General features: G+C 49.3%; 1 protein-coding gene across 1 annotated transcript in view; it reads left to right on the plus strand.

Moving 5' to 3' along the window:
• akap6 (A kinase (PRKA) anchor protein 6) overlaps positions 1 to 10,000 on the plus strand; it is a 161,663-nt gene that overhangs the window by 99,618 nt on the left and 52,045 nt on the right. The window contains exons 8-9 of the mRNA XM_035383451.1: positions 643 to 791; positions 5,915 to 6,035. Of these exons, the coding sequence (XP_035239342.1) occupies positions 643 to 791; positions 5,915 to 6,035 (270 nt within the window). The remainder of the gene's footprint in view (positions 1 to 642; positions 792 to 5,914; positions 6,036 to 10,000) is intronic.

Consider the following 10,000-nt stretch of genomic DNA (forward strand, 5'->3'; position numbering starts at 1 on the left):
ATATCCATAAAGCTGTTTCAACGGAATGATTTCGAACTGATGACGGTTTACACCGTGTTAAAAACAAAAAAAAAAAAAAATCCAACCGAGAACATAAAATTTTTTGGATTGGATTATGGGACCTCATGAGAGTTCATCCTAGTTTTATTTTCACATTATATTTATGAGTTAAGTTCCATATGGATTGCTTTTGTGGATCATTTAGTTTATTATTTTTCAAACCGAGTGCACATAACATTAGCTCTACATTCTGTACATTCTCAAATGTTCCACAAAAGGATTCTAAAATACCTCGACTCCGAAACTTGCGTAGCGTCATTTCGTCCTAGCTGTCAATGTGTGCTTACCGTAATATAGTACGGACAGCTTCTCACACATTCTGCCACAGTTGGCAACAGAAAGCAGTCCTCTGTCCAAATGTCGCTTTTCAAGGACGCCGTTGAAGGGCGAAGCGGCTTTATTGCATATTATATTTATTGTTAATTATGTTTATGTTCGGTTACGTTAAATTGAGTCGCGTTTTCGACAGTTGCATAATTTGACGAGGCGGCTCGCGGTTGAAGAGGCTGCCCCATTCTCGGCATGTGCTGATGATGTTGCCCGTGCCCGTGTCCAATGCATTGTGGGTGTTTCTGTCATTAGGGGGAGGTCCAGTGGTGCCATCGCGAGGCTCAGAATGACGCTCTGGACCAGATGGCCCTGAGGCTCAGCAGCCAGCAGTACTGCAGTGGCTCCAAGAGGAAGAAAGAGTTTGCCCAAATGTCGAAGGTCAACCGGATCGGGAGCAACAGGTACCAGCCGCTCGGCCTCAGTTTCCCGTCTGATTTTCCTTGTCTGGCTGACTTCTGTGTGTTATTGTTAGACCACTATAAAACAAAAATTAAAATCAGACCTCACTTATAGATCAAGATGTTCCTGACTAGAAATTTGATCCCACCAATAAATAACAAACAAATTCTTTAGCAAACAGGTCCACTTGGTATTGAAACCGATTCAGTTTTCATTTATGTACCAGTGTATTTCAAATAGTACCAAAAAAATTAAAAGCGTAAAACTGTCATCAAAATGACTGAAGTCACTGGTATTACCTGGGGGACATGGTTGAGGTTGGGAGAGCCGCCTCCTTCACAATGCTTTAAACGGCATCATAATTACACCATTACAGCACAACAGAATGTTTATTCTGAGGCCAGTCACTCTTCCATAGTTGTTTCCAGATACAACTTTATAACCAGAAGTGCCTCAAAACCATTATAAATCTCATATTTCCATAAGCTAGCACATTGACATCCATAATACTGGTTGACGTAGGTAATCATGCTGGCAATAAGGAACATAGGCACGCAGGGGGACCTTATCCTGCCAGGACTGGGTAAACGTAGCTCGTCATCCGAGCACATAACAGCTCGATGAGAACTGCGCACGTTATGCCGTTGTCATCATGGTAACGCGTTGCACCCTATTTCAAATTTCTGTTGATCTTCACATAATCTAGGCTTCTTCTCCTGTGAACACAGCCAGCACATCCCCCCGAAGAAGCCATGCAAAGCCACCGCCCACGCCCTACGAGCATTAGAGGGGAACTTCACCCTAATTCAATGTTATTATGTTTTATTGATTCCTCCACTGTAGGAAGGTTTAAGAAAAAATAACATTTTTTTGTTGTGGGTGTCTAGACACCTTACCTGCCGTGTCATGCATTCAAAACACAGCTCTTTGACTTCGCTGTTTGTCACCACTACACTGCCTATAATTCCTTAAGCTCATTTTAGTTTGCTTTCTACTTTGTTTTGTTTAGGTTTTTTATAAGTAGCTATAGTGATTGGGTAACGCTTGCTAGATTTGTTTTTCATAGTTAGATACAGGCCCAATCAGGCAAAGACCTAGTCATGGAGCCCTGTGTGAATCCCTGAAAAAGTTGAATGATTGATTGGTATCTGGCTAGACTGTCAGTTTGCTTAATATATCCTTGGTATCCGAAGACTATCAAGGTGACTCAACATTGGCAAAACGTTGGGCGGCCCCTTGGGCGGCTGTCTCTAAAGCCAAACGCAAATCTCTGTGCGGGCTGGGGTGCGGTTCCTCTTCTCTCCCTCTCGCCTTTCTCCCCGTATGAATAGAGTAAAAACACAAAAGGAAGTTAGTCTATCTGCTCTATCTTTAAAAAAAGTATCTGAACATATATATCACTTGTAAATAAACACTAATGTAGCCAGCTATATATCAAGCCTGCTAGCTTACGACATCTGCTCTCTGGAAAGCCCTCTTATTGGCCTAGCTGGCAATTAAAATGGGTTTTTACACTGGCAAAGAAACTTAAGAAGTGGTCTGGAGGTGTGAGCCTCAAAGATGAAATGAAAAAGGTAGAATTTCTCACTGTTTTGTGTTTATAAAGAAATCAAGGGTGGAGTTATGATTCCATGATTGCTGTTTGGGAATTACTATTAGCTATTGGGAGTGGGCTTTTGGCCCTGCAATGTAAAACGTTTCACTTCGACAGATTTCCCCAGGATAGGAAATTCACATCTAGAAAATGTGTATGTTATAAATGTTGAAATTATTTGACCATATTATCAATGGACAAACCAACATACAATAACAGTTTATTTTCGGGTGATGTTCCTTTCAGATAAAAATAAAAATAAGATGAATCTTGTGGCTTGTCACAAATGTGACCCTCTCATTTCTTGAAATAAGTCAGCAGAATGTTTAGGAGCATGATAGGCTATCATTCTTTAATGGAAAATTTGAATATTTTTAGAATACATGTGTTTATTCTTATTCTGTGTCTCATTCTGTATCTATGTGAAGCACATTGAATTCCCCTTGTGTATGAAAGGTGCTATACAAATAAACTTGCTTTGCCCTCCCTTTCCCACTGTTAAAATGATTAATAGGCAGAACAAAAGGGTCTGTGGCTAAGCAGCGAAGCAATTGGACATTAGCAATCTAAGACAGTGACTATAGTCTGACATCTGAAAAGGCCAAGAACACAATATCAGAAATATCATTGTATTTAATACATGTTTCTATATACAGTACCACTGCATTAGAAAAGACCTAACAAAGCAGCCCTAGACCCAGACAATCACATTTTCCTGAAGCTAATGCCTAGACGGTTATTTAGCAGTTCTGAGGCTAAGTTAAAAACCAGGTGCTGATGGTTTGCATCTGTCTATAAATAGTGATGAGCAGAGAATTAGGTCTTTGAATGGCTATTTGTTTGGGGGTCTTCCTTAACTACCTTTTTCTCCTCTGATGCTCTGCATGGACAAATTCTGCAGAGCGAGATTTCCCATTTGGGCTTTAACGATGAGTCAGCACTTTTCATTCGTGTCCCGCGCCACCCCCACCCTCCACACACACACACACACACACACACACACGCACACGCACCCTTGCCCCCGCCCGCGAGTTCTCACCGCAGCGATTCTCGACTCCAGATTTCCGGACTCGACTCTCCTCCCTTGGCTTTGAATCAAGCGTCACTTTAATCCTTTTAAGCCTCTCATTCTAATGATTTATTTTGCGGGAAAACCATAATGATCCTTCTTTGAATTTTAATGATCGCTGCCTGCTCAGGGATTCATTGTTTTGACTCCTTGGCCCTTACCTTTGCCTGGGAACGCGTCTTCGGGGAGGAGCTGTCGAACGGCATAGCCGCTGCCGCCTCTCCCCTCGCCCGTCGCCGCCGCCGTTCGGGCCCGTCGGCTCTCCCGCGCACCCCCCACCCCCCACCCCTTCCCCCCCTCGAGCCGACAAACACGGGACAGTTACCGTTCAAGGAGGAGGAACCGAAAGGAGGATCCCAGTGGGGGGGTGGGAGGATTTTTTCTCGAAATGTAAAGCAAAAAGCCAGAGAAGAAGGGAACGCCAGGTTCCCCACATTAGGGGCGAGGATTAACCCCATAAATTAGCGAGCCCTTTCTGTGAAATGTCACTCCGAGCGAGACGTGAGGACTGTCAATACGGCGCCCAGCCTTTCCCTGTCGTCGCTCCGCGCTCCGCCCCCCCGCTTTCCCGCCATTTTGACGGACGAGGCTTGGCGTACGAGCCGCGCGCGGGCGTTCCCGGGGTGGGCGAGACGGATGTCGGGCTGGGCCCGACGTTCGGACGGTGGGGGGTTGGGGGGTGCCGGGGTCTAATGGGGTGACGGGAACGGTCCCCAGTCTCGTTCGCGGTCTGGAAACCTCGCCCGATAGAGACCGTTCTGCCATTTTAGCGCGGTCGTACCGGAAGGCGGCGAACGTGAGAGCGAGCGGGAGGAAGAGCGTGGCACGCAAAAAAAAAAAAAAAAACGACATGGGGGGGAGCGACGCCAACATTTCAAAAGTGCACGCCGTTTCGCTGATGAATGGATCGCTCTTTCCACGTTCCTTTTGTTTGTTCGGATACCCTGGAAGAACTTGTTTTACAAGCATTTAGTCTCCTATTAGCGGGGGGGGGGGGGGGGGGGGATAAAGGAGGGTGTTATAATGCGCTTGTCGGCTCAGCTTACAAAAAGCATATTCTGCGCCGTAATGAGAGCCGGCTTCGAGCGCTTTCGGGCGACTCTCCTCCTCCGGCTCGCGCATCATATCGCTCCTCGTACTCACGTCTCCTCTGTTTTGTTTTGATCAATGTCTTCCGTGTAACAAATAGGCTGAAATATTCATACTTTTCCCCGACGCCGCTTTGTTTGATCAACGCCCGCTTCGGATTCGCTAACGCGTACGACCGCGCTTCTCGAAATCGCACGTGTGATGCCCAAATAAAATCTCATCTTTCACTTTAGTTAGTGGCAGCGTTAAATTGAAATAAAAAGGGATGTGTTGATATTTTTCCTACTTTGATAGTCATTTATTTAATCTCATTCATGGTTTTTTTTTTTCCTTCAGGGACAGCTCGCCCCGGATAGCTTGCGAACGCGAGGCGAGAAATGGCAATAATCTGACATAACTGCCAAAGTGTCTGAGCCCGTATGAATTCATAACTATCTGCCCCTGATGTTTTAAAGATGTAGCCGCCGCGCAAAGTTGCCGTTAAAAAGAATGACACTAATGTGTATGTGCGAGAAATCCTTCTTGTTCCTTTTATAAATATTTGATGTTATTTCATTTTGGTGCGTGTGGGGGGGAGGGTTGTAATTTAGCTGTTCTTGCTGTGAAAATGTCACTCAGTGTCAGGCGAGGAAGGGGGCGGAGGGGGGGGGACAGGGGGTGTGGAGAGGGGGCGGTCCACCCCCCCCCCCTCCCCCCCCAATCTACTTCACTGAGGCTTGCACACTGTTTTTTCCCTTTTTTCCACAAGCTGGGGCAAGACAGACTTGCCTAGCTCAGTTTACCAATGGTTTTTGAGGATCTTTTCTGTCATGGTAACCAATGTCAGTTCTGCCCTGCTCACAAGCCCATGGTGGGAGGAGTCAGCTTGACTGCATTGTTTTTATGAGCGGTGGAACTAAAAACTAGCCTCACTGGCGTTTGCGGGTGGCACGTTCAGCTGGAGCGCTAGCCACTGGTGCTGCAGCTCGAGAGCTCCCACAAAGCAACGCCCGGTTGGCCACTGCGTTCCTCAGGGAGGGAGGTGTTTCCTCATCTCACTGCACAACAGTGACCCCTCTGGTTACTTGGGTAACTGCGGCCTGCGTGCACCAGCTGCATATGTAGGGCACTCTCCCTCAGTGGCTGTGCAGCTGCAGTATTATAGGTGGTGACAACTGGCTACAGGCAATTTGGGGTTGCTGCTTACCTGTCTGCGTTCTCCTGAACTGACTGAGGAGATCACAGCCATGGGGCAGTCAGACAAAGAAAACTGAGGATTAGACTTTGTTTTAAAAAGCAGGGAAAGCAGTTAGGGCATTAAAAAAAAAATTAGCTGTTGAATTTGTTCTTATGTGTGGTATAACTTTGGTCTCTTCTTGTCTCTTTTTCCATAGTCTGCAGGACTTTGAGTCAGAGTACCAGGAGCTCTGGGATTGGCTGATGGACATGGAGTCCATCGTGACGGACAGCCACGAGCTGATGATGTCAGAGGAGCAGCAGCAGCATCTGTACAAGGTTAGCCCGGCTCGGAGAATCCAATCGTCCCCACGGAGGACGCCAACCCGATAAGGGTGTGCATTGGAACCCCCCCCCCCCCCCCATTTCCCACGCACACACCCCCAGCCCCCTCTCAGGCTCCCCGTTCCCCCTCTTCCGCCCCCTCCACGAATGCCAGAAATCTCCCTCTCTCTCTCTCTCTCGTTCCATTAGGTGCGATTTCTCTGTAAAAGAACAAACGCTTTCCCCAGATGAGTGGGAACTAACAACGGACAGACATTAATAAACAGACTGCCGTCAAACGAGTGGCAGTGTGTTCAGTGACTTCAGCCTTTTGGCTGATCGCTCCGTCCTTCAGACGCTCCCCGAGAAGAAGCAAAGGAACGGGGGGGGGGGGGGGGGGGGGAGAGAAAAAAAGGGACAGAATGGGGGGAGGGGGGGGAAAGGGGGGAGACAGATTTCCCCCTTTTTCTGCTTTACAGCTTCCTCGATGGGCGCCTCGTCTCAATGAATTTTTATTAGTGATAGATAAAAACAGGCCATATTGCGTTAAGTCAATATGTTTGTTCATGATTAAAACAAACTGATTCGGGGCTCCGATATTGATTTCATTCCCTCCTCCCCTAATAAATATGTACTGCACTGCTTGTTTGTTATCAATTTTTTCCCCCTCTATTTCTAGCTCACTTTTTTCTTTTTTTTTTTATCTGGCTTTAACATTGAATTGATTGAAAATGGGAATTTTGGAGGTCCTTTGGCTGGCAGGGTGTTATTTGCGAAGGCGGTGGGATTTTATCATGGGCTGGGAGGCACGAGCAGTAAATCAAGCTCATTTAGGCTATTTTTATTGTACTGATTCTGACACGCGTCATCCTTGAATTGCTTTGAGCATATGGCATATTTCAAAAGAGCAGATTGCGAATCATAAAGAAATAAAATTAATAACCACCTTCAGAACTGGAAACAACATAATGACAAGACACGGCAACCCTCTGGCTCTCCCCCCCCCACCGCACCCCCCCCCCCCCCACACCCCCCACCTCCTCCACGGGCGTTTTCATTTCCAAACCACAGGGGTCGCAGTCAAGGTCAAAACTAATCTTCTCCCTCATCTTGCATATTGACCTCGCCATTAGTCATTTTTTAAGTGATAAAGTCAGAAATATCAAACCGATTCTTTGTCTTTTAAAGGCTGTTTTCGGGGGTTCCACAGAAACAGCATCCCTCCCCCCCCCCCCCATTTACAGCCGAATGGGACACAGGTGAAATGCGCTCAGCTCAGAGCAAGCAGCCTAGCGTTTAAGATGTGCGCAAAATAATTTTGAAAAAAGTCTAAAGGCAATTGCTTGGATGGCCATCTCTCTTTATCCATTGGTTAAACAGCCCACCGTTGTTGATACGGCTTGCGGATGTGTCTTTGCGATGGACCGGAATGAACGTTACCTGCGTCCTTCCTGCTTTTACGAGTTTTACATCCCCCCCTCCGCCACGCCACCTGTAGTCCTTCCGCCCCGACGCTTTAGCGTCGAAACTCCGGGAGGCGGAATCGGCCCTTCGCCCGAAAAAAAGCCCCCCCCCCCCCCCCCCCAGTCGCAGGGAAGACGTCGATGCCTCGTCAGGACCCGGATCGCTTCTTAGCGATTCCTGACAGCCGGAATAAATTTCGGCTTAATCTGCCCTGATCTGACGCCTGGCTGATCAAAGCGCCACTTCTTCCGAATATTCCCCCCCCCCCCCCCCCCCGTCTCCGCTGGATTGAAACCCCGCTCGGCGGGCCCATTTTGTTTTTCACTGAAGTTTTTTTTTTTTAATGGTCTTTTTTTCTCTCTCTCTCTTTCGCTCTCTCTCTCTCTTTTTTAATGCATGGTACACCTTCTGAACGTTTCTCTGTTTCCCCACCAGAGATCTCTTTCTGCCCCCCCCCCCGCCCCCCCTCAATCCCATGTTTATAAATCATGCATTAAAAGATTGGCTCTTTATTAGCGGCCTCTCGGGCGGGTTCTCTGGCCGACGCGGCGGAGACGTCGTGTTTGGATTCCCCTTCAAAGGGGCATTATTTACGCGCGGCGCGCGGCGCGCCCGAGACGGAGCTAACGCTAACTTCACACGCCTTATTCTGCCGGGTTTCATTATGCTGCGGCTTCCGCGTTCTCCCTTTTTCCGGCTCTGTTGAATTGCCAGAAGATGCCCCAGTCAGAAGTGTTTGATAGGATAGCATGTCGTATGTGAGGCAGATATGTGGGCTCTGCTTTGGCTCTCAGATAGGACACTATTGCTATTGAACCGATCAGCTACGTGCCTCAGCTTGATCTGCCTTAATTAAAATCTCCGGTTTGGGATCTGCGAGAGAAAAGATTGTGCGATGTTGTGCGTTGGAAGCTGCTCTGCCCGAGGGTATTTGCAATGTAAATGTCGTAAATTGGTGTCTGTCTGCTTGCAAATGCACTGTAGACAGTGTCGCTGAGATCAGTGTCAGACAGAGGGTGTGGCCACGTGTGTGAGGGATAAAGCTGCTCTGAGATCAGTGTCAGATAGGGGGTGTGGGATAAAGCTGTACTGAGGTCAGTGACAGACAAGGGGTGTGGCCTTGTGTGTGAGGAATAAAGCTGAGCGTATGAAAGGGACAGCGCTGTACTGAGGTCAGTCTCGGACAGGGGGAGGGAGAGCGTATGAAAGGGACGGCGCTGTACTGAGGTCAGTCTCGGACAGGGGGAGGGAGAGCGTATGAAAGGGACGGCGCTGTACTGAGGTCAGTGACAGACAGGGGGAGGGAGAGCGTATGAAAGGGACGGCGCTGTACTGAGGTCAGTCTCGGACAGGGGGAGGGAGAGCGTATGAAAGGGACGGCGCTGTACTGAGGTCAGTCTCAGACGGGGGGAGGGAGAGCGTATGAAAGGGACGGCGCTGTACTGAGGTCAGTCTCAGACGGGGGGAGGGAGAGCGTATGAAAGGGACGGCGCTGTACTGAGGTCAGTCTCAGACGGGGGGAGGGAGAGCGTATGAAAGGGACGGCGCTGTACTGAGGTCAGTCTCGGACAGGGGGAGGGAGAGCGTATGAAAGGGACGGCGCTGTACTGAGGTCAGTCTCGGACAGGGGGAGGGAGAGCGTATGAAAGGGACGGCGCTGTACTGAGGTCAGTCTCAGACAGGGGGAGGGAGAGCGTATGAAAGGGACGGCGCTGTACTGAGGTCAGTCTCGGACAGGGGGAGGGAGAGCGTATGAAAGGGACGGCGCTGTACTGAGGTCAGTCAGACAGGGGGAGGGAGAGCGTATGAAAGGGACGGCGCTGTACTGAGGTCAGTCTCGGACAGGGGGAGGGAGAGCGTATGAAAGGGACGGCGCTGTACTGAGGTCAGTCTCAGACGGGGGGAGGGAGAGCGTATGAAAGGGACGGCGCTGTACTGAGGTCAGTCTCGGGCGGGGGGAGGGAGAGCGTATGAAAGGGACGGCGCTGTACTGAGGTCAGTCTCGGACAGGGGGAGGGAGAGCGTATAAAAGGGACAGCGCTGTACTGAGGTCAGTCTCAGACGGGGGGAGGGAGAGCGTATGAAAGGGACGGCGCTGTACTGAGGTCAGTCTCGGACAGGGGGAGGGAGAGCGTATGAAAGGGACAGCACTGTACTGAGGTCAGTCGGACAGGGGGAGGGAGAGCGTATGAAAGGGACGGCGCTGTACTGAGGTCAGTCAGACAGGGGGAGGGAGAGCGTATGAAAGGGACGGCGCTGTACTGAGGTCAGTCTCGGACAGGGGGAGGGAGAGCGTATGAAAGGGACGGTGCTGTACTGAGATCAGTGTCAGACAGGGGGAGGGAGAGCGTATGAAAGGGACGGCGCTGTACTGAGGTCAGTCTCGGACAGGGGGAGGGAGAGCGTATGAAAGGGACGGCGCTGTACTGAGGTCAGTCTCGGACAGGGGGAGGGAGAGCGTATGAAAGGGACAGCGCTGTACTGAGGTCAGTCTCGGACAGGGGGAGGGAGAGCGT

Source organism: Anguilla anguilla, chromosome 1, assembly GCF_013347855.1.
Source record: "Anguilla anguilla isolate fAngAng1 chromosome 1, fAngAng1.pri, whole genome shotgun sequence".
NCBI classification, from domain to species: Eukaryota; Metazoa; Chordata; class Actinopteri; order Anguilliformes; family Anguillidae; genus Anguilla; species Anguilla anguilla.